The sequence below is a fragment of the Vidua chalybeata genome, chromosome 1, assembly GCF_026979565.1.
Source record: "Vidua chalybeata isolate OUT-0048 chromosome 1, bVidCha1 merged haplotype, whole genome shotgun sequence".
Lineage (NCBI taxonomy): Eukaryota > Metazoa > Chordata > Aves > Passeriformes > Viduidae > Vidua > Vidua chalybeata.
The window spans coordinates 45,998,379-46,024,031 of record NC_071530.1 but is presented as its reverse complement, the minus strand read 5'-3'; the positions used below and the strand labels follow the sequence as shown (position 1 = coordinate 46,024,031).

Here is a 25,653-nt window from a genome sequence, read left to right as displayed (position 1 = left end):
AAACTCCAGAAAAAGAAAAGAAACTTTAAAAGTAATAGTTGAACAACATTTTATTTAACAAAAAGGTCAGTTATCCAACATTTAATGGTATCAAACTCAAAAAAATATTTCACTGCACTTTTTGTAAGAACTGCATTAAAAATCAATACAAAATGTTCTCATCCAACTGAAATACCAATTTTTAGAAAGAGCATCTCAGGGAGCTTACATCCCACATGTACAGATCAAGGAAAGCAAGAAACTAGACACAAAGCTTATACTGGAAACACAACTCCCTGCCCACTCCTCCTTGACAGTGTCTCACTCTATGTGTTTGTGCTCTTTGCATGCTGTGTACTGAGGGGGATCCCACGGCCTTCCAGAAAATGGGTCTGTTTCGTGTATTTAGTACTGAGCAGCTCTGCTGCATTTGTCAAGCTAACGGGTGACTGTCTCAAGTCACAGAATCTGAGCAGCACTCCCAGGGCTGACTTTGTGTTGAGGGCTGGGCCAGAATGTTAGCACACACAAACAGATGGGTGTTTCTTGATTCTATCATTGTCTGTCTGTTTGTTTGCCACTGCAGACTGCTCTGCTGCTTAAACTCTAAGTACTTACTCCTTAATCTATCAATTCCCAAAATAGGAAACAGAAGCCCAACACAAAATCAACTGTGCCCAGTATTTATGACAGCATTTGGACCCTGTTAATATTTAATGTCTAACAAAACTATAAATAAGGTTGCAACTAGAAAGGATTTGGAATGACTGATGGGAACACTGGCCAGCAAGTGTCAAGGTTACTAATTCAGCACAGTACAGATGGTAGGAGACTTTTATTCCATGAGGTAAAAACCCAACACATACACAGTATCAATTCTAGGTCTGTTTAATTTAAGTCACAGCTTATGTAAATTTTGCAATGGCACAGCCATGTTTCTGCAATTTGCAAATCAGATTTTCTGCTGGCAAAAATCCATGTCAGTTTGTTCATTTACTGGGAAGAGTGCTCATGCCTTCTGAAAGGAACTGGGATCAACAGCTGACAACTTTTACAGGTTATTGTCATGGAGAATATTTTGGTTCATTTTTCTACACAAATATTTCTGATACAGAAGGTTTTTTTAAACTCTTTTAAAAGCACTTGGTAGGTTTTCTCTCTACCATCCACTCAACTGACCGTGAATTGTTCAATGAGAACTTCGGATCTTTAGCATAAAAGCAGACCCCACATACATGCATGTGGTTCACGGCACCACATACAGCAGGACACTCCTTACCTGTCTATACATCCCACCTTGAGGCACTTAACACTTTTTTCAGATATACCTAACAATTCCAACTGAAAATCTCTTCCTATTTTAACAGCCTACCCACACCCAGGCAGAGGCAGACAGAGGCTATCTGAGGACTATCCTTCCAGAACCATGTTTGCCAAAACTCCTTCTGGTACACATGTTTGAACAGTAGGTCAGCTCAGGATTCTTGGTTTTTTCTTATCTTTACAGTTCATCATGCTCCTCTTTGGCCTCCTGATCTTTCAACTTGAATTCTTCAGCGGTAACTTTACCATTTCCATCCCGGTCTTGATTGGTGAACATATTTTTAACAATCTTATCGAAATCAAAGCCAGGAGCTAGTTTTCCTTTGCCAGTATCAACTTGAGTTTGGATGTACTCTGAAAACTAAGAAGGGGGAAAGGAGAAGAAAACAGCTCACAGTGAAAAGGACATTTGAAAATGAAGAGCATGCAGCATTTTATTACTTATTAAGTGTACACAGGACACTGTCACTACCCTATAAAGTTTACCACCCAAACTGGACTAATTAGAACAGACACCTGAGGTTAAATCACTCTTTGTGGAGCCTGGCAGGGATTTCCTCACTCAGTCCAGTGGGTTTTGGACCCATAACAAGAAAACTTATTTTTCATAATTTAGGAGGAAGACAGGCTGGACAGCTGGACATAGGAACAGCTCTATACAGATGGAGGGCAGTAATTTTGCATGGCGATACATGAAGCTCACACTGTAAAACAGAAACCCACCTGCATCTTAGAGAGAGCAACATACAAGGATGATTGCTGATGTGGACAGCAACAGTCTCGCCCTACCTCTTTCTCTAAGCCAGTAAAAGCTTTTTTCTTCTCTGCAAGGACAGATGTGGAGGTAAACATAAAAGAGAAGATGGAGATGGAAGGAAAACAAAGAGGTGGAAGAGAGTGCTGGGAAAAGGGAAAACAAAAATTTGATTTTACCACATTAGGCTTTTAAATCCTAAAAGGCATTTCATGCTGCTCCACAGGGCCACAGCCTGCCCTGTGAGCACTGCAGGCAGCACCACTCCAGGGAGAAAAGAAAGGACAAAGAAGAAGGGACAAAACAGAAGGATAGAGAAAGGTGACAAAGAAGACTTCAGAAGAGAATAAAAAATAGAATTTCAATTAAAAGAAAAGGCAGAGAAACATCTTGCAGAGGTTTATGTTATCAGAGGTGGTGCGGCAAAAGCAAGCGGCTTTCAACTGGGGCACGCAATGACATTCTCACAATGCAGATTTTAAAAGCAAGCAAGGGGAAGAACTTGACTGCACAGCACACAATTCACATGTGTAGGGAGTGGCCACTGGCACTGCCAGGCTCCAGAAGAGATTAGACAGTTCCTGGATGCACTGCTGCAGGCTCAGCTTTGGCTCCAGAATTCACCACAAACTGCCAATAAACACTAAGACAGACACCACGAAGGCTGATGCAGCAAAGGACTGCTGGATACCAATTCTGCCTCTTACACTTATGTCCTAAGGATTTGTTGCTGACCAAGGAAACCACAACAGTAAATGATCTCAGGCAGTAAGACCATTCTTACAGTCCTTTTTTCTTTAACTCTAAAGCCAAATAGCCATGTTTTAGCTGATACCCTGCCTTCCTCTTTCCTTGATGACAAACACTGTTCCAGAAGAAGAGAAGAAAATGAGGAAAGACTCCATTCTTCAACACTGGCATTGATGGTGGTAGAAGAAAACCACAGCAGGTGTTTTCATTGTCTCAGCTTACCTCCTCCAAAAGAACCTCTCCATCATGATTCTGGTCTATTTCTTCAAAAAGGTTGGGAGAGACTTCCCCATTCCATACAAACATGTATCCTTCAGGCAAGCCGGACACCAATTCCAGCAGTTCGATGTCAAAAACCAATACAGCACTACCAGGCACTTCTCCTTCTGTCACAACAAATGGCAAAGAGGGGTATTTATCCTCACTTACACTGAAAGGGGGTATTTCCTTTTAATCCACAATTATATGTACCATCCTGCTCCAAAAGGCACTTCTCTAGTGTGATCCCTAGCCCAACAAATCTTCCTAATCACTTCACCAAGGGTGATCATAAAAGGAACCTTTCATAATAAAACTTGAGGCACTTGGAATAGATTGCCCACAGAAGCGTGGATGCCCCATTCCTAGGAATGTTCAAGGCCAGGTTGGGATGGGGTCCTGAGCTACCTGTTCTAGTGGAAGGTGTCTTTGCCCACAGCAGGGGAGTTGGAACTAGCTGATCTTTAAGGTTCATTCCAATCCAAACTATTCTATAATTCCATGATTCAAACTGCATCCTTATTTTTACTTTAAAAACTAAACTTGTGGGAATAATCTATTTTCCTTTATCTCACCAATACACTGTGTATCAGCATACTTCTGTGAGACTCAACAGCTTGGGATATTACCTCAGGGAAACCATGGAAGGAGTTTAATTTAGTCTTGAAAAAGAAAAATGAAGCTCACCTCTAATCTGTTTGCAAGAGACTACAAACAAGCAGTTTCTTCAGACAGCTGGGCATAAACCAACACACTAACAAATTATGCAATGTTTCAGAACATGTATCAAATGTACCCTGAATAATGGCAAATACTTATGACAGGCGTTTTACACAGCAGACTGTTCATGAGGAAATTTCCAATTTATGACGTATAGCTATGCAATTATACATAATGTATCATAGATAAAATCATGTATAAAACACTGCATATATATTAAAGTCCTAATTTTTCACAGAAGACATACAAGTGGAAATGCATTCTTATCTCTTAACTCAAATTAATTCTCCATTAAGCTCTGCACATGATGCCTGACAGTCTTTATAAACTACAAACTGTTCTGGAGCTATTCAAAGAACACAGCAACTTATGCAACTGTTTCATACACATCAGAATTTGGTGTTCTTGGATCTCATATAGACTCCTTTCCTTCAAATCTTTTAACCAGCAAGACCAGAAACAACGTACCTGGACATAAAAGTTCTTGTCACTTCTGTATCATTCTTTTTATTACTGCTGTCCACGTCATTAGAAATTGATAAGCCTTAATGCCCTAAAGCTGCCTCAAAATGTATTTGTGTTGGAGTTTTAAGAGCACCAATACACTGTTTCACATCTTACACTCAGTTTATGTATCTTCTGAATTTCCTAACATATTAGGGCTGACCAGTCCCCTATGGCTCTGTCTCCCGCATAACACGCCACATGTCCAAACACAAGCACCCAACTGCCTACCATGGAAAACAGTGTTTGCATCCCTCTGCAACACCAGACTGGTGCCTGGAGCTTTCTGTTCTGACAAAGCAACATTACTGGAGGCACATGCTCCCTTTTTTACTGTGATGGTCTTTCTATTGGCCACAGCAACAGCATGACTTGAAATGCAACACAGACAGCATGTTCACTGGGGAACAGGGAGGAGGGGGAGTGTCTAAAATAATGACATGAAAAACCTCTAAAAATAACCCATTCATGCAGCTAATAAAACATGCATGACTGTGTTTCAGTCACTCTAGAGATGCTAAGTGGATGTGCACTCACCAACTCCATCTTCTCCATATCCAAGGTGAGGTGGGATAACAACTGTCCGTCGTTCCCCAACACACATGTCCTGAAGGCCCATGTCCATCCCCAACACCACCTGACCAGATCCCAGAACTATGTTGTAGGTCTTGCCAAGGCTGTGTCTGGAAAGGAAGGGAAAAATGAAAAAAAAAAAAAAAAAATCAACATAAAATAGAACATTTCTGTTGTTCAAAATTACCACAGAAGTAGCAGTTTCTAGTAGTACCCTGTCATTGTCGAAAATTAACTTAATACCCAGTGCTTTGTTCTACCAGTTACCTGAAGTTGTTCTCAACTTACCGCCAGCACCAAACGGACAAGTCTCTGCTGCTGACATGTCCTCTGGCACTAGAATTATAGGCTTCTTGGATGAAATCCAATTAAAATCATTAATCGTGCCAATTGCAACCCCAAGGTATTTTATCTTGAAATAAGGGTTTTTTCCTTTCACATATTTTTTAACTGTTGTAATTGGACTTTTCAGCAGATGTAAGAATTCCAGATATACATTCATCCCAGGACCACCAACTCCATAGAAGGATCTGAGTGCATTTTCATGGATCAGCCATCTCTTTAATGAAATCAGTCACTTTAATGTAGTATTTATTAACACGAATAACTACTACTACTGCTGTTTAACCATATTAAATTTTGAATTATACCTTGCTGCCCATGGGTCAGTTCTAAAATTAGAAAATATCACCAGTTAAAAGCCCAAAAGTCAAATATATATTGTGATTCTAAAGGCAGAGTGTGTAGCATTAAGGCTCTTTATTCTATTGGTTGCCTTTCTTTGGTTACTTGGCTTGGCTGTGCCTCTGCAGGACATGCTTGTACAACAGAGTATTATTTGGAAAGAAAACAATTCAGTGGCTAAGAGGTCAGCCTTAAAATTAGGAGCACATGATTCACGATCTTTCATTCTCTAAAAACTGCTGTGAGTAAGATGGTCTTGAGATCCCTTGGTTCCTGCTACAAAATGGCAATTGAGCATTCCTGACATATAAACTGTTTTGAATCCAAACACATCACTTGTATACATCCTTGCCTACAGCATCACACCACGTGCTCCAAATCAAGGCAGCTTTTCAGCTCTGCAAGCTACTGTGTACACTGTGTAAACTTATGAGCTACTTCCTGTGTTAATTATAACCTGGTTAAAAATAGCTCTTCCCAACTTCCTTTACAAAAAATAAAATATCATTTGGATGACTTGCACTATTCAAAAGATTAAGGCAAAAAGAAAAGGAAGCTAACAGAAATACTCTTGTAGCTGTGTGCCAGGCTCACTTCAGTGCTACAGGAGACAGACTGGAGCAATCTTTTGCTTCCCTCATAAATCTGCTGCCAAGAGAGAGGAGGAAAAGGCATATTATCCTCACAGTTACAATCAAGCCCTCTGACAGTTTCTCCTTGCTGACATTTAAAGCCACACTACAATACAGGAGCAGCAATGTGTGCTACAGACATGACAGGTGACCACTTACTATAAACCGCACTCAAGGTATCTTTAACAGGACCATAACAAGTAGCCCTACCAGGCCTCTCTCAGGAGCACTGAATCAGTACACAGCACAAATCCTACCCAAGAAACTAAATAAACCTGGACAGTTCATTAATGATGAGACCTGTGTTGTCCTGGCATGACTCAAACAGACACTTGAACTGGCCCATTTAAACAGAATGCCATGCAACAAGTTTCATCACTCCACACATACTGTTTACATTCTTCTCCAACACATTCCTACATCCTTTTTGTTCTTGGTTCTCTCATTATGCTATGACAGATTGTCTTTAAATTCTCCTCCTCCTATGTACCTTTGGCAGACAGCCATAAAGAGAAAAATACATTCTACATTAAAAAAAAAAAATTCTTTATTCCCTGCTGGCTTGCTTTGCAGGGAGTTCATTCTGCCTGCACTGCTGCTGGGAGTATTTTCTGTACCAAGTCACTCAAATACCTACGTGGAGTCCAGCAAGGTTCCATCCAGGAGTGAAGCATTGTAGTGGTATTTCAGGTAATCTCCCTTCTTGCTCAGTATGGTGCAGTTGGAAGGTTTGTAGTGAACAGTAATGCTGACCGAATCTGAGGGGTTGTGGAAGTCCACCACGTGGATGTCAAAGACCAGCACTGCAGATCCTGGAATCTTTCCTAAATAGGAAGCAAATTAGACAAATAGAGAAAGAAATGGTACTGCACCCTGTAGGAATATGTATTCCTGCTGTGTCTGCTACTGAGTCATTTTGCTCTTCTCATTCAGAATTAAAGGATGAGACAGATGCAAGCTGCATCCAATGTAGGAAAGACAACCAGTGGGAAAGCACTAAGCATGCACTCAGTTTAATGGTGAAGGAAAAACTTTTGTTACCCTGAATTTTAAAATTATGCAGAAGTGAAGCAATAACTGTGTATTTCCTGCTACTAACCTAAATAACTCATTTGTGTTTCACGTATCAATTCAATATTGATCATCAAAATTCTTGAGAACTTCTCATGCTTCAAGAAACGTCATTTTATGTAAAAGTTTACAGTTCCTTAAAATATCCTAAAATTGGGCAACTTCTTCCCCCTCTTCTCAGGATTACGTGCATTACTAGGATTAACAAGACACATCCTGGCCTAGGATTGGGGTTTGTCAGTAAAGGAGTCTAATTCCAAATCAGCAGCACAGAACTTGCATTCCCAGAAGAAAGGCTTTTTTTCTAAATCACTTATCCAACTAACATCGCAGGAGGCACTTTTTGAAACACCAGCCACAACGCTGTGATCAGCTGGCAGGGTTATCATATTCAGCCTCTCCCAGCAATCATTACATAGCAATGAGTTTTCCCAAAGAAATGTTAATTGTATGTTACATGTACATGGTTACTTCACTGTTACATGCATCCACCATTTACAGAGGTGGCTTAGAAGTCCACAAAACCTGTGGCTGTGGAAGGAATGGGGAAGAAACCTTTGCATGATGAACTCCTTCAGGACAGAGAGTTTAAGACACACAGGAAGGAAGATCTCACATTGAAGAGCTCCTGGCATCCAAGTACCAGTCTGCCTGAAACACCAATTACCCAAATGAGTTCAGGCTACCAGTTACATGTGAGATTGTTCTGTATTCTATTGTCCTACCTATTTTGCTAATCAAAGTAATCCTGCAAATTCTGGATGCGGTCTTGTCAGTTTGATGTTCACAAAATAATTAATTATGAATTAATTCATAAACCTTTCAAATGCCAGAAAATTGAAATTACACGCAGATTAACTAAATAATAAAGGTTTAACTATGGAAGACTTGAATGCAAAGGCGAGCTCACCTCTCCCTTCTTCTCCATATCCAAGATGAGGGGGGATTATTATTCTTCTTTTTTCACCAGTGCATACACCTAGCAAACCTTCATCCATTCCAGCGATCACATAACCTTTCCCAACATAGGTGTCATATGTACGGTTTCGGGAATAACTAGGGAAAATATTTGCATTTCAGCAACGTCAGGTGTACTCAAGACAACATGGACTCTTGCAATAGCTCTGCAACACAATTCTTAAACCAGTTAAGGTCAAACACACAGTCATTAACCAGCACCAGGGAGGCACAAAGGAACTATATTCCGTGAATCCAGGCCACCAGGTTTCATCAGTCAGTGACACACGGGTCACTGATTACTCAGCAGTGAGACCCTGGCTAAAGAACAGCCAGCAGATTTGCAAATTCATTTCTATTGTATCTAGAAAGAAAAATCACACTTATTTATGTATTTTAAATTAAACAGAAATCAGGTTTTGACAAGTAACTGAAAAAAAAATTGTTTACTCTTTTAAAATTTCCTCTGCCCTGACACTACTTTAATAAGCACTTATCAACTAGCTATGGTTGATAAGTGCTTCATTTTCATGAGACACCCTGCAGACTACCTCATTTTGCAACCACAGCTATGTAGTTCAACTACTAGAAGGAGCAGGTGGGATAAATAGGTTCTCCTGGGATGCTCAACATTAAAATGAGTCATAACAACAAAACCATATCAACACTTAAGCCAACCACTTAACACACAGGTTGAAGGACCTGCTTCAACACCTCATGATAGAATAAAACAAGGCTACAACAACAAATGATGTTTCTTACATGGGCATGACTATCTTCTGCCTTTCTTCAAGGCATGTTACACAAAGGCACGGCCCAAGAAGGAGAAGGCAGAAAGGTTTTAATTCATCTTTACAAGGTACCTCTAGGAAAGAACGAAACCAGTACAAGACCAGACCCTGATGTAATTCCAAGGTTTTCCAACTGTTCTAAGCCCAGACAGCCTTGCTGAGCTGCCCAGGGAAGTTCTGCAGCTGAACATTTCAGAGTAAAAAGGCAAAGGAAAATATTATTAGAGCTATTAACCCCAGCCATTCGCAGAGCTTTTGGCATGTTCCCTGTACTAGTGAGAAACTTTGTCCTGAATACCTCCAGGGTTTTCAATCCCTACTGTTAGCTGCTCTGTTTCTTCATTTATGAATTCTGCAGGTCAGGATACCATGATTTAGTCAACAAGCTCTCTAACAACTCGCAGCACTTCAGAATGATGTAGAGGGCACTGCCTACAAAGCATTTAGTACTATTTCTTGACTGCAACCCTCATATAAATACTACAGATTTTTTCAAAAATTGATTAGTTACTACGGAAGATAGTGACATGCCAAAAAAGAGAAATAGGTACATTGTGGATAAGCTTTGAGTTCTTAACTTATAAGCTTTCACGAATTGTAAATCAAGGCCTACAGAGATGGCTGCTGCAGTACTGCTAAACATTTTTCTCTGAGCTTATTTTGTAAAACATTTTACATTGGCTCATTCTCACCTCCTTTTAGCTACTTCTGCCAGCTGTTCTGAGAGCTAGAGTGGGATAGTAAAGAACTGTTCCACTAAAAGCAACCAAAGTCATAGAAATCTGCAAGAGTATTATTCATATGGTTCTGTACAGGAAGCTCATGTTCCCACAGAGCTTTGAATTCACTGTCACAGAAATCCCTCCTCCTTTATCACAGAAAATCCCTCTTTATTGAATTCTGTAATTCCATAATTCAGCCTTGAAAGCCGTCAGCTTTCAAAATGCAAACAGTTTCCAAGTATAAATATGATTAACCTCACACTAGCCACTAGCACGCTGACTCACAATTCTCAGGACATAAAATGGAATCATATTTATTTTCTCTCTCTTCAGTGGTATTACCTATTTGGCAGATAAACCCTATGGGGCAAAGAGTCTTCAGGCTTGTGTACTTAAAGCACTTGGCTTCACTGGGTGGGCCACTACCCCTAGATGGCGTCTGTGACAATGATATGGTACAAAACAGCTCTTTTCCTTCCCATATGGAAAAGTTTTCTGTGAGTCTTTAAAAAAGACTCCAAGTCCACTCAAAATTTTCAAAAAGGAAGGAAAAGCAAAGAATTGTGTTTGAGCATATTATGGACACAACACAAGAGTTAAACTGGAAATGAAGTCTGTTGAGTCTAATGTTTTGGTTACCTGGAATCAAATAATGTGCCATCCAGAAGTGTGCCATTGTAATGGTATCGGAGAAAGTCTCCTGTCTGGCTTCTCCGCTCACAAGATTCAGGCACGAGCTGGTTCTCAATAGCAATACCATCCTTGGGGTTATGTAGATCCAGCAAAACCACATCAAAGACAAGGGAAGCTTGGCCAGGGATCTCCTTACCTACAAAAGTGTTAGAGCAGAAAATTGGTAAGAAACAGCAGGTGTTCTAGCAGAAGCTTAAACATGTTTGTTGAAGAAAAGTAATGTACTGCCAAATATCAAGCACCTCCCCTCCCAAAATAAATTAGAATCATAGATTATTTGAGTTGGAAGGGACTCACAATTATCACTCCAAGTCCCGGTCCTGCACAGAGCACCCCAAGAGTCACACCATGGGCCTGAGAGCATTATCCAAACACTTCTTGAATTCTGACAGGCTCAGTACTGTGACCACTTCCCTGAGGAGCCTGTTCCAGTGCCCAGCCACTCTCTGAGTGAGGAACCTCTTCCTAATATCCAATCTAAATCTCCTCTGACACAACTTCAGAGGTCCTGTCACTTGTCACTAGAGAAGAGATCAGTACCTACCCCTCCTCCTCCCCTTATGGGGAAACTGCAGAGTGCAGTGAGGTCTCCCCGCAGTCTTCTCCATGCTGAACAGACCAAGTGACCTCAGCTGCTTTTTGCACAGCTTCCCCTCAAGCCCCTTCACCATCATCACTGCCCTCCTTTGGACTCCCTCCAGTAGCTTAATGTCTTTCTTATATTTTAGTACCCCAAACTGCCCCCAGCACTCGAGGAGAGGCCACCCCAGTGCAGTGCAGAGCAGGACAACTCCTTCCCTTGCCTGCCTGGTGATGCTGTGCCTGAATTCCCCCAGGTTGGTCCTCCTGGCTGCCAGGGCACTGCTGACTCATGTTGAACTTGCCATCCACCAGAAGCCCCAGGTGCCTTCCCATGGTGCTGCTCTCCAGCCTCTCATTCCCCAGTGTGGGCACACAACCAGGGTTGCCCCATCCCGGGTGCAGAATCGAGTTTGTTTAATTTCATACAGCTGGTGATTGCCCAGTTCTCTAATTTATCCAGGTCTGTCTGCAAATTTGCTTCTAGTCAGTCATTTTTTGGTTTAGGGTTTTTTTTTTCATCTGAATTCTCCAACTGAATAATTTCCTTCTATTCCCACAGTGATGGTACTGCCTCACTGAAAACAAAGGCCCCTTCAGCCTCACAGTTACTGGTAATGAAGCCACAGAAGGGGTATGAAACCTCATACACCACAGACACATCCTTAAACACCAGAGCAAAGAATATAAGGAAAAGTCACAAACTATAATTCAACATGCAGATGTCTATGTATAATCCGCAGGCTGCACAGTCTCACAAGACAATCTATTTTGTAGTTATCACTAGAGCATTTGTTTAAAAAAAAAAAAAAAAAAAAAAAAAAAAAAAAAAAAAAAACCTGGAATTAAAAATGCATTTAACATATTTTTTCTTAAAAATTTTCTGCTTTCTGTGGCAGTCTGGAAGGATTATATAGTCACTTGTCTTCAAGTTTGTGGTGCCACTAGACATTAATCACAGATTCTATTCCCTGACTGAAATAAAATTTCTGTATATAAATACTACAGTTGTATCAACAGTATGTCTGTTAAGCAGTGACTCTCTGAACAGGGTAATAATGCTGCCCATAAATATAAATACAGAAAGTTTGTTTTAAAACGTGCATGACCTGGGATTGAAAATAGAAAAAAAAAAAAAAACAAAGAGGAACAACTAAAGGAATAACTTTTACCATCTCCATCTTCTCCATATGCCAGGAAAGGTGGTATTGTGATAATTCGCTTCTCCCCTACACACATTCCCAGGAGACCCTGGTCCATACCAGGAATCAGCCATCCAATTCCCACATAGGTATCATAAGTTCGCATCCGATTATGGCTAAACATAAGAAAGAAAAAAAAGCACAACCAAATGTCAGACTGGCACAGGAAAGAGCAATATTGACCTTTAAATCCACATACTCTGCACACTGTAGCTCACAACTTGCTAGTCCAGAAGTATCAGTCCTTCATTTGCCAAGGGCTGCCTGGGAAGTTTTCCAGAGTGCTTAGCTATGTCAGGAACCTCAGAGAGGCTTTGGAAAGTGGCTCTCAGGCAGCTGTTACTAAAGCATCATTTTCCACTGGGCTCTAATGAAGCACATATGCTGTACACTTAAAATATCAGTAAGAAAGTGTTAGTGGCTCACTTTCATTGCAAACGCTGTTAAGTTTACAAAACTTGTATCTAATCTGAAAGCTATACTGGTTATAAAGACTTTTAACTGACTGCAATAAATAGTTAATATAAATACAGGGAACGAAATTTAAAATTTAAAAAAGCATCTGGATTGGTAATGCCCACGAAGAAATAATGCACAGTTTCATTGATTTGAGTCAGTACTGCTATCCTGTAATCCCTGAAAAAATTACTAACACACATCCAATGCCAGATGTAATTTCCTGTGTTTCTGGGCAATTAGCAGTAATCGTTACACAGGTAAGAGGGGAGCAAATGATGGTGAGATACCTATTAAACTACACAAAGACACACAACCCAGCTGCATACCTTGAATCAAATAGGGTCCCATCTAAGAATGTTCCATTGTAATGGTACCGTACAAAGTCAGACACCTGGACTGTCCGAGGACACTTCTCAGGTGTGAAGTAAGTCTGAACCTGCACTTCATCCTCTGAGTTCCACAGATCTATCAGGAGCACATCGAAATGGAGCACAGCATTGGGGGGTATCACACCAGCTGCAAAAGCAAAACACCACACACAGTTTTCTTTCCCTTTTTATACAAGGTACCAGCGAAAAAGAACCAGTCCATGCATACCCTAAAAAAACTGCATAACGCACACCTTATTTCCTGTTGTGCTTACAACTTCTTGGCCCCTTGCCATTGCTGCAGCTATTTATGTGGGGGGGGGGGGGCAGGAATCCAGCAAGATGAATTCTTAATACATCTGTCCATCAGGCAAACTATCTTGAGTTAGCATTTATTGCCTCTCTGAAGCTGTAGAACAAAAATACTTTTGGAACTGACAAGACCTTGTGCAGCACTGCCACGCCAAACCACAATTTTAGTTTTATTAAGTATTTAACAGGGAGGTAGATATAAATAAATAGTTAACTTTCACAGCAAAAGTGAAGGACCTGAAGGTCTTCTACGGCGAATTGCTCTTCCTTCAGCATGCAAAGGGAGTCTGGAAAGGTTCCTTAGGCTATAGGCTTAACAAACACGTCTGAGGAACAGGGGATAACCTCTGTTATTCACTACTTGCAGTTCCTACCCTCCTCTTCTGTTGCTCCATTTCCTATCTGCTGTGTTGAATCCCCTACACAAGCAGCTGGCCTGGTGCTGTACTTACGGACGCCTTCACTTCCATAGGCAAGCTTAGGGGGAATTTTCACAAACCGGCGCTCGTTCACACACATGCCCACCAGAGCTTGGTCCATCCCAGCAATAAGCTGACCTTTGCCCACAAACACGTTGAATGTGGATCCCCTGTCATAGCTGAAGGGGGAAAACCAGGCAAAAAATGTTAGTGGTTCATTTACACCCCCTTGCACTGTTGGTTTTTTTTTTTTTTGAAAAAGGGAGAGAGTTAACTGCACCTTGTCTCCCTCTTGCCCCGTTAGCATAACTTTATCATAATACAGCTCCTAAAGGAAGGGGCAAATCCAAGGTGTTCCTGAGACTTCAACACAGTTCCCCTTCTGTTCACTGCTCATCACCTATCTGAAACACATTCTAGCAGAGTGCAATGTGTACTACAGGCACATGAAGGCCAGAACTACATACAGCTGACACACTATCATTAAAAGCAGCACTGGAAAATTAAAGAAGAAAAGGAAAAATTAAACACTGTTATGAGATATGAAAGGATAACTGTTCCCACAGTAGGATCTCGGCATATTGATTTCAGTCAGCAACATCACAAAAATATTATATAAGACCCAAAACTTTACAATGTAAGACATCACACTTCCAATATGTGTGAGAGAAGGGGAAAGGGAAAAGATGCCTTTTAAGTAGCAGCTGTGAGGTTTGCCAACAGGTTGTTTATTTTCTCCTCCTCTTTCACAGTGCTCATTCAAAGCACAGAGACATGTTTTAAATGGCAGGCTTGCCAGACCAAGAATCAAGAAACAAATTATTCTCCTCTGTGATAATACATGAATATTCAAAAGGTAAAAGAAATTATGCTTAAATGACTCCATTTTCCAGAGAGGATTGGGAACAGCAGTGTTACCACAGCAGAACACTATATTACATGGTTCATTCGGCCACCTAAAATCTGCACAATGACCCCACTTTGATGTGCCTGAATTACTGCTATTGAACTTTATGAAGCAATATATAATAAACACATGTCAAGAAGCATCTCAAAAGCTTCATGCCTATTTTTAAACTTTTAACACTTCCATTTTCCCAAATCTCTTTTGTAATTTCAAGGACTTTTTTTTTTTACATTTAGATATTTATAGATAGATAGATAGATAGATAGATGGATGGATGTCAGACCTGGGGGGAGAAAAAAAAAAAAAAAAAAGGCTTGTGCCTTTTGCATGCTAAAATTCTGGAAAGCAGCCAGTAGCTAGACATCCCTAGGGAAATTATGTCAAACTTTCCTTCCAAGACTGTACACTTCCACAAGATACTGAGCCTCCTAACAGTCCCATAGCTTTCAATCTCTCAAATATTTTACTGAGTGAACTCTCTGTTTGCTCCATCTTTTTTTTTTTTTTCTTCTGACAAACATTTCTCTTAAACTAGACAACCCTTTATTACTGAGCATTTCACATTTCACATTCCCACTCCCAGGAAAGGATGGAAAATATTTAAATTAGGCCCTGACAAATTCTATTAAACATGCAAAACCATAATTTAGATGTTAAGACTAGTAATATAATAGGTTCTAAGAAACCCTCCAAAATGGTATTTTGTAGTAATTGACAAAGCTTGGCAATACATCTGGGATGAACTTAGAACAGAAGAGCTTTCTTTTTAGTAAAATAAATGTACAATTAAGAGAACATTGATGCAAAGCAGAGAACTGAACAAAGCACTGATCAGACCATGCAGCTTTGCAGGACTGACTTTGTGGATTCCTTAAAACTAAGCAAAATTTGTCTCTATTAGTGGAATTGACCAAATTAATAGTAGATGACTAGGCAATTAAATTCATACTTTTAAATGCAAATCATTTTATGGCCATTGAAATATGAAATGCAAATGCTGATTAAAAAAATTAACTAATGACAATAATATGCTAATTTACATGACACAGTCATGATTACTAAGACTTTGTCAGCAGCCTGATAACATGAGAAGCAGTATTGCTACCTGTCTTTGGAAATACAAAAAATTAATTTTAAAACTCAAGAATATTTTCAAGAGCTGAAGAAGGGACAAAGCAAAACTACCCTTAGCTCAACATCTAGAGTATCTTCTAGACTCATTTCATAGTAGTGTTCAATTAAACTGATGCTGCTAAGCATGCTCATGAACTTAAAAAAAAAAAAAAAAAAGGGAAGCAAACAAACTAAAAACAGGTAAGAAAATGGGCTTATTTTTATATAAATTGACTAAATCACTTATAGGCAGGGAACACCAAAGATTTTAGAACAAACACTCCAAAATATTTCTTCCATCAACCTACAGGAGACAAAATCCTCTTATTTTTCCATGTCTTAACATGAATAAACACTGCCATCAGTCTTAAAAAAGATCATAGTGAATAATAAAAGTATACACCCATATGAGCTGCCATCTAGAAAAAAATCCCAAGCTGAACAAACCTGATATTTTGTACCCTTTTGAAATTAAGGCAGCCACAAAAATATTCAAGTTGGACTAGACTATCACCATTACTACTTATTTACCAATATTTAGAGGATCCAGAGAGATAAATGCTGTACAGTTCTGCACCATCTGTTCCTGCCCCAAGTAATTCAGAAAGAAATGACAAGGAACTTGGAAATAAAATGAGAGCCAGCACCTGGGCAGCCCCTCCAGGTGCCCTGCCTCAATGCACAATCAGCAATCAGAAACACACTTCTGAACACGTGGCCACTTTTCCCACTGTCGCATATTTATAAAATAAGCCATGAGGATGCTGCCTTTGTGTGTCTTCACACCCACAGCTAAGACTTATGTTCTAAGCCCATCGGTTGCCAATGGATTCACTGTCTGCGCTGTGCCTTTTCACTGAAACTGCACCAACACCAGATGAAGTGCCAGCTATCACATCCCACATTTTAGTCAAAGTGCTGGTCGTATGGCACTAGTGGCATACTAACTACAGACAGCTCCAGAGGGAGAACTGAGCTTTGAAGGACAGTTATTTCCCTAAGGCTGTAGATTTTCGTTAAAGCACAAGGGAGATTACCAGGATTACTGAAAATACATTTTGCTTCATCTTTCTAAATAATACTTTGATCAGTGGCAATGAATGAAGTAAGAAAAAACAAATAAGCTGGCAGCAGCAGCATCCTTCACAATCTCCTGATCCCACTATTTAGGCTTCCTGATCCCAAAATAACAGCAGGAAAGCAGCCAGGCACTTCACTGTACATAGGTCACATTTATTCAAGGATAAAGTATTCAAAATATTCTGTTTAAGTACAGCCTGATAATTCCTATATTTCCGGCAAGGATAATGATTCAGAACCAATCGTATTCTAGTAGTTTTGAGCCCGGAGAAGACATTGGAAATGCACAGAATGAAATGAGCAGGAAATCACTTCTGTGAGAGACTGTGATACCATATACACTCCTGTTTACCGGCTAAGACTGGCTGAATAACCTTATGGTCTTCACTCTTGGAGCAGAAAACTCCCTCGGAGAAGCAGCTGAAAGAACGTGGTAAGGATCCATAATGGCAAGCAAACTACCGCGGACTGGACCCAGCCACTACATGGTCTTGCTCCATGTCCCCAGGCATCACACCCCAGCTCTCTGCCCTTCATATTTCTAAGGCTTCTTCCGATGGTGATCTGTATGTCCCGCATGTACGACACTGCTCATCCTGCCACTGACCTGATTCCAACTGGTCAATCCAAAAGCGCTCACGGGGCACTGGTAAAAGCAGGGGAACCTGAACTGAACCTCTATCGAGCCGCACAATCTCTGCACATCCACAAAAAAAACCGCCCTCGTGGGGAACAGCACCTCTCGCTCCCCTCCTCTCCCTCTCACAGTGCCCAACCAAACCCCGCGGGGCTGCACCCGCGGCGGGCTTGTGCCAGACCTGGAATCGAAGCGGGTGCCGTCGGGGAAGGCGCCCAGGTAGTGGTAGCGCACGAAGTCTCCGGGGCGCACGGCCCGCGGGCAGCTCTCGGGCACGAAGCGCCGCTCGATGCCGAGCTCGGTGCCGTGCGGAGGGATTTCGGCGGCGGGCACCGGCGGCGCCTGGCAGGCCGCCCAGCTCTCCAGCAGCGCCGGCAGCAGCAGCAGCAGCAGCAGTGACCCGCAGCCCGGGCCCCGCCGCCGCACGGCCGCCGGCCCCGCCATGGAGCGCAGCGAGCGGGGCAGCCGCAGGGCGCGCTCGGCGGGGAGGGGAAGAAGGGAGGGAATGGAGGGAAGAAAAAGAGGGAAGGGAGAGAAGCCGCCCGCCCCGGCCCGCCCGTTCCTCCTCCTCCTCCCACCGCCGCAAACTTGCAAACGTGGATGAAGCGCTCCCACCCGGGACGGGGGAGGAGCAGCCCCAGCGCCGGCTCCCCCCGCCCGCCGCGGGGCTGCGCAGTTCAGAGCGGAGCGGTAGCACCGCCGCCCTCGTCCCGCCGCCCCGCTCCCTCCTCGGGCCGGAGGTGCGACGTGGCGCTGCCCTCGGCCGCCCTCCTGGCGCTCCTCTGCTCCTGAAGGTAGCACGGGAGACGGGCGGACCCCGAGAGTCGTAAACACGCAGACACAGCCCGGCCATTCCCTGCAGATTTCTCGCAGTTCTTGAGAGCGGAGGTGCTGGACGCCCTGAGAGGGACCGAAAACACGGCAACTGACCCCCTGCAAAAGGGGTCTTGTCGCTCTACCTGTACGCGTACTCCGTGCACGACTTCGAGTCGTGCAAGCTCAAAGTACGATCGCAAATGTTCCATTTTACATCAAACTCTCAAAGACACGAGGCTGTGTTGGCAAATGCGTATTGATGCACACCAGTGCTGTCACAGGAATTTGCAACTCCCTGGCGGGGGACCTTTCCAAATGACACAGGGAAAAGACAGAATCACAGAATGATTTGGGTTGGAAGGGACTTCAAAGATCATCTAGTTCCAACCCCCTGACATGGGCAGGGATATTTTTCACTATACCAGGCTGCTTTTGAGCCCCATCAAACCTGGCCTTGAACACTTTCAGGGATTAGGCATCCACAACTTCTCTGGGCAGCCTGTGCCAGTACCTCATCACCTTCACAGTAAACAATTTCTTCCTAATATCTAATCTAAACCTATGCTCTTTCAGTTTGAATCTATTCCCCCTTGTAAATAGTTCTTCTCCATCTTACTTATAGGTTCCCTTCAGATGCTGGAAGCCTGCAATTAGGTCACCCTGAAGCCTTCTCTTTTCCAGGCTGAACAATCCCAATTCTCTAAGCCTTTCCTCACAGAAGAGCTGCTCCATCCCTCTAATTGTCTTGGTGGCCTCCTCTGACTCCCTCCAACAGGTCCAAGTCCTTCCTGTGCTGGGACCCCAGAGCTGGATGCAGCACTGCAGGTGGGGTCTCACCAGAGCAGAGCAGAGGAACAGAATCCCTTCCCTTGCCCTGGCTTTGGGTGCAGCCCAGGACACGTTTTGCTTTCTGGGCTGCAGATGCACATTGCTGGGTCCTGTCCAGCCTCTCATCCATGAGCTCCCCAAAGTCCTTCTCCCCTGGGCTGTTCTCTATCAGTTCATCCCCCAGCTTGTGCTGATACTGAGGGTTGCCCCAACCCAGGTGCAGCGCCTTGCACTTGGTCTTGTTAAAACTCATGAGATTCTCATGGGGCCACTTCTCCAGCCTGTCTAGGTTCCTCTGGATGGCATCCTGCCCTTTGAGTGTGTCAACCAAACCACTCAGGTTGGTGTCATCTGCAAATTTGCTGAGGGTGCACTTGATCCCTCCACCAATGTCCTTAATGAAGATATTAAACAAGCACTTGGTCCCAGTACAGACTTCAGAGGGACAGCACTTGTCACTGATGTCCATTGGGACTCTGAGCCATTGACCAGATGGGACCTATCCAACTACTTATTAATCTATCATCTCTCTCCACTTTAGAGAGAATGATGTTGTGAGGAACCATGTCAAAGGCTTTACAGCAGTCCAGATAAACAACACCCATAGCCCTCACCTTGTCCACTGCTGTAGTCACTCCATCACAGGAGGCCACTGGGTTGGTCAGGCAAGACCTGGCCCTGATGAAGCAGTGCTGGCTGTCCTGAATCACCTCCCTGTCTTCCACATGCCCCAGTGCAGCTTTAAGGAGGATCTGTTCCATGTTCTTCCCAGGCACAGAGTTAAAGCTGACAGGTCCTAAGTTCTCAGGGTCCTCCTTTCTACCCTTTCTAAAGATGTCACTTGGGACTTCATGGGCTGCCATGGCTTTTCAAATATCATGGAGAGCGGCTTGGCAACTATATTAGGCAATTCGCTCAGGATTCTGGGATGCATCTCATCAGGCCCCATAGACTGATGTACACTCAGGTTCTTCATGTGGTCATGAACTTTACCTGACAAGCACCCAGTAAGACACGGCATCCAAGAGGAATCACCATCCCAGTGTGCCAGCAATCCCCTTCCCCTCTCTTTTTGATCTTGAACACACTGATGAGGAGGAACTTGGGTTTTTTCTCTGTTACTGTAACTGGTTTCAGTGAACAAGGATGGGAAAGCTAAGCATCTGCATATGAAGCACCAACCTCAAGTAAGATTAAGTAAAATGACACAATATTTTTGAAAATCAGAGAAATTTATGATAGAAGGATTGGGACAACCTGTTGGAAATGCAGGCACCCAAGGAATATAATGTAAAAAACACCAATGATAAGATTTTGCTATTGACAAATTATTAGACAAGCACAGTGTACTCTTGGGTGGTTGCAAACCCATGAAACCAGGGAAGAGGGTGTGCCTGAGCATTGTAGCTGGGGAGCCGACAGCTCACAAGCCCAGTTCCCTACTTTTTGTGCATCTACCACCCAGCTGTACCAACCCAGCAACAGAAGAGACTCAGTCAAATCAAAGGTTTTTTAAGTGCATTCAAAAATTCTCTTGTATAATACTGATGTATTGCTAGGGAAAGGGTGCTGCTCGATGACCTAACCAGTCAAAAAAGTTAGCAAATTGGGCAGTTATTTAAAGATAACAAGATTTACAGATCACATCATCACGTTACAAATCACATCCTCCGTCCAAAAACAGTCACACTGCACATTCCAAATCGGTCTTTTAAACAAGCAGTGTAAATTGTCTGGCAGTTGCCTAGAATTAAATAGCTTATTTTTCATGTTGGTTTATGTGCACACAATTTATTTTTTCAAGGAGAACTCATAGTTCACCATTGGAGTATGTTGACACAACCAACATAAAGATAAAGCTTACCCTGAATTTGGTACTTCTTATTGCCAGGCAGTGACACAATCTTTATTTTTGCATGTTTATTTAAGAAGTTCTATGTTTTCAAAATAATTCCTTGGACTCTTAATATTTATGCAGATTTGCATAAATATTCTTCAATCCAATATTCTTCACCTGTGTCAATAACAGTTCTGATGTAATTACCATTGCCTCAACACTGCTCTAAGTGTTTCCAGTTTTATTATCTCCTAAAAGAGCCAAATGTCCCTTCTGTGCTACCAAACCTGCTCGTTTCGTGCCTCAGTTCCATTTGCCCCATGGCTCATGTGCCTCTCCATAAGCTCATACAGAGCTCAAGACAGCTGTCAGCCAGGAAGGTGCATTCACTTTTGTCCCCCAAGTTTTGTTCAGAGAGGTAGCAAATGTGCAAATGTGGTATTTTCCTTAAAAATGTGAATTTAAACATTCTGCTGTCTTTTCAAAGCACATACACAAGCAAGCACATACAAATTCTTATTTATATGTCAGTTTGTTTGAACACTAACCCTGGAAGCATTTTAGGGAAGCTGATCTCTATCAGACCCGTTCTTCAGTCAGCGTGACACACAACAATGGCTAACACAGTGTGAGAAGGGTGAGAGAAAAGCACAGACACGCCTGAACCTCCTAGAAAAGCTGGTCCTGGAAGGAGGATCATCCTTTCCAAACTTTAAAACACAGTACAGCTGAGGTTCAGCCTCCCTCTGAAAAGTTAGCTTTCAGGAAAGTCACAGGTCAGACATTAAATGAGGATTAAAGAGCTGGGATTCATGCCTTTGCATCTCCCTTTGGAGTACACAATGTACCTCATGTAGTGTCCAAGGGGCTGCAGCTCTTATAGCTTTGAGCTATGTTTTATCAATCTAAAATAGATTTGATACTGTTCCCAAATCTTTTGAAACGGCAAGGAAGTAAAATGCCAGCTTTCATTGTTTCCCCTTGTATCACACCAGCATTATCATTAGGTGCACCACACAGAGGAGAAATCCAAAAGTTCAAACTCCAAGAAGGTAGATACACTACTTGATACAAATCATGTCTCAGAAGGACTGAAGAAAGCTGAGGAGCATGCTGATGAGTCACTTCAATTAAAGATTAATTTATGGTAACTTGAGAAAAGAAAATAAAGCCTCAGCTTGAGTCTGAGATAGGCAAGATACCACTGATTCATAACTTGAGGTGCTGCCCTACTCCTTGGAATGTGCTTGAAGCCAAGCACCAGGCAGTCATGAGATGGTGGGCCTAACGCAAATGAAAATGTTTGCAACACATTTGGTCACATAAATACAGGAGGATTTGTGACTAGTGAAACATTCTGCTGAGTAGCTGTTGGACTTACTCACTACTTAACCACTGACTTTTGTCAATTACCCCTCTCACAGCTAAGATTACAGGCCTGAAGATTCAGTCCCTGGATGCCCTCAAGTATGTATGCATTGTGCTTTGATCCAGAGGTTTTCTAAAAAGATAACATACTGAGACAGAAAAACACAGAGAGGACTTGCAACGTTTCCTAAATACTCTATCAATTATAGATCAAGGAAAACAGAGGTAATCCTTTTTTTCCTAGAAAGAGCATGTCAAATGCTGCAGCTTGCAGATACATTGAAATTACGGCAGGCAAATTTAGAGATAATTAAGATAATAGAAGTAAAAAAAATGAGAAGAATGGAAATCATAGCTTGAACTGATACGAAATCCAGTTTTAACAAACATCTATCTACTTTTAACAGGTAGGTAATATTCATAAAGATCAAAATATACTACTGGTTTTAGCTGTATAATCTACTGGGGGATTGTGGCAAGGGATTCTGAATTATTTTTATCTTCTGCAGTTTTCCACAGCTGTTCACCTCAGTATGAGGCTCTTTCAAAATCCTAAGGAGCTTCCTAGAGAATAGTTTTGGGTTACAACTAATGTGAAAAAAACATTGTGTTCTCACTGCTGAACTGTATTTCAAGAAAGGCAAAAAAAAGCTAATTGTAATTTAAAAGCTTCTGCTTCTAAAGGTCTAAGGTTGTAGAACTCTTCAGATATTTTGAAACAATGGAAACATTGGTTTTAACTATGAAATATGGCTAAACTATAACCACAAAATATTCTCGGTAAGTACTGAGTTTAGTAAAGGTTTTAGTAAATAGGATTTTGAAGAAATACTATTTCTATTTTATACAGCTACATCATTATTCCAGAGTATCTGGAACCTGAAATACCTCTTTGCACCCAAAATATTGTAATATAAATTCAGTGACATGTGATTTAATTTCATATAATTTATAGTCAATAGTATGAGTCACAAGGGACAGACATGACCCTAAATGCCTTTGGTGACCAACTGATACAGGTGATTTGGGCTTCTTTCTTCCTTGGTGATTCATGAGAAATACTGTGACATGGAGCTCTTCACTCTTCACAGACAGTCATGCTGGAGAATTCAGCCACCTCCACAGGCTATTTAACACTCAGTTTTTATCCTGAATTATTACTGGTAGTAGTTTAGCAGTGAATATAAAGAGCAGAGAATCAGAGAAATTGATATACTTTAAATTTCTGATACCGAGATACATTTCACTTGCTCCAATCCATCTTCAGTTTATCTCTACTCCACCTACTATGGATGTTCTAAGGAAAGTGAAACAAACAGAGGGTAATGCTGTGAACCAATGCTCTCTTCCAGACCCTGCCCTGCCAGGAGGGTCTCACTTGTGGTAGGTACTCAGCAATCCCTTTGCTGGACGTCACAGCATAATGAGATACACCAACAGAGCTGTCCTGATTAGTGCTTATGAATCGCCCATCATTCCAAATGTGCCACGCTAAATTAGTATCCAAGCGATTTAGCAAGTCTGGCTCACTTTGGCGGAAACCAGTTGGACAGCACTTACAAAAGGCTGCTGCCACCAGAGATGAGGCAGGGCCACAGACAAGGATAAATTACAGTTGACTGCTGTCTTCCACCAACACTGCTATTGTTTGTAAGGCAAATGGCTGTCAAAAGCTTAGGCCTCGATCGCACACTTCCGAGGCATCAGTCACGCCTTCTTTTGTGTTTGCACTGCAACTGCTATAGTTTGCACTCCACTAGAAACAAACAAATAACTCTAGCAAGCCAACTCCGGGCAAAACTATTTTCTAATTACCCTGGAGCTCTGGTGTTGGCCTCAGTGCAGACGTGCTAGTGTAAAACTGCAGAAAAACTACCCTATGCATACGGCTTTTCCTACCATTTCTCACAACTATATATATTTAAATATTACCGATTTCCATTCAATGTTCATGCATTTATCACGCAAGATAAATATATGTGTATTTCCACAAAAATGCCTTCGTCTCACAAAAAAAAGGAAAGGGTTTTCAGAACTAAATACCCTTGAAAGTAGAGACCACAGAGGTTAAAACTCACTATTTCAAAGTAAGTATGAAAATCAGTTACCAGATTTTCAGAAAACTTAATCTATGGAGGGGCTAAAATTTAAAATATCTGGTTATAAGGGACATACCAAATGTAATAGAAGTAGCTGAAGACAAAATGGGAAATGTGTTGGATAACAAATTATTAAAACTCACCTAAACTAAAGCATATTCTAAATATATTGTAGGTACCCACAAAGTCAGAGAATGTTTTCGAAACAATGGACTGCTTATACTAAACTGCAGAAAGATGTGGATATTCCTAATGGATACAACGGATTCCTATTCCTAAAGGATACATGTAGTTAAACAACAGGATTTTGGTCTGTGGATTGCTACAGTGTCATGCAGAAGTGGCAAGGAAGCCTGCTGTCCACTGGCCTAAATTCCCAACGAATGGGGGTTTACATTTGCAACGGAAATGATCTAGGAGACTGCACACCAAAAAAAAAAAAAAAAAAAAAAAAAAAAAAACAACAACAAAGCTCAACTGCAGCCTTCTGCCATACAAAACGCAAAACAGTGAGTCTCACTGAACCTTCACATGCAGCATGAACAACCTCAGAATTGTGTTGCTCAAACTGTGCAGAAAGAGGTGGTTCCTACAACAACGGTCACACTGGTTCCCTTAAATGCATTAAAAACAAACGATTACTGATAGTTTGCCTATTATACCTATATTAAAGGGTCTTCACTCAGTCAAAGGGGAAGGCAGAAGCATTTTGTACTTATCTGAAGACTAAAAAGCTTTTCAAGAAGCACAATAGACACTAAGGTCTGAAAAGCAAATGGTCACAATTGGATAACTAAGATATCATGCCTAAGTTTTCATGCCTGATCTGTACTCTGTCTGCTAGAACTGTTACAGCACTATAATTAAAAAATAATAATGTTTTGTTCCAACATTCTTTTAAACAAAGATGCCTTAATAAAGTTGGTTTGCAAATTAGGTGTGGACTATGACTCCTGCTCAGAAAGACAGAACTCTTTTATCCAAGCTCCAGCCTAACCCCCACCCCCACATCCACCCATCCCCTGCCTATAGCATTTTCCATATAAAATGCCTTCTGAAAGCTGCATGTGTTGGAGAAGAGAAAATGGTTCATCTGCAAACAACTTTGCACAAAACAAACTATGCAAACCTTCCTGAAATGTAAAGGTATCTGTTCCACCAGGGGTACAGCCTGCTTGCATTTTGAAATGAGCACACCACAAAGCTCACTTTGCGTGT

The 25,653-nt window shown here is 41.7% G+C and overlaps 1 protein-coding gene across 1 annotated transcript; it reads right to left on the bottom strand.

Moving 5' to 3' along the window:
- Window positions 1-32: 32 nt before the first annotated feature.
- On the bottom strand, window positions 33-17,958 carry FKBP9 (FKBP prolyl isomerase 9). Its single transcript, XM_053962101.1, has 10 exons — window positions 17,669-17,958; window positions 13,784-13,929; window positions 12,978-13,167; window positions 12,163-12,308; window positions 10,358-10,547; window positions 8,159-8,304; window positions 6,815-7,001; window positions 4,826-4,971; window positions 3,029-3,192; window positions 33-1,663 (listed from the first exon to the last, which is right to left on the bottom strand). Exons 1-10 carry the CDS (start codon window positions 17,929-17,931, stop codon window positions 1,481-1,483), a joined length of 1,761 nt encoding a protein of 586 aa, XP_053818076.1. The 5' UTR covers window positions 17,932-17,958; the 3' UTR covers window positions 33-1,480.
- Window positions 17,959-25,653: the final 7,695 nt, after the last annotated feature.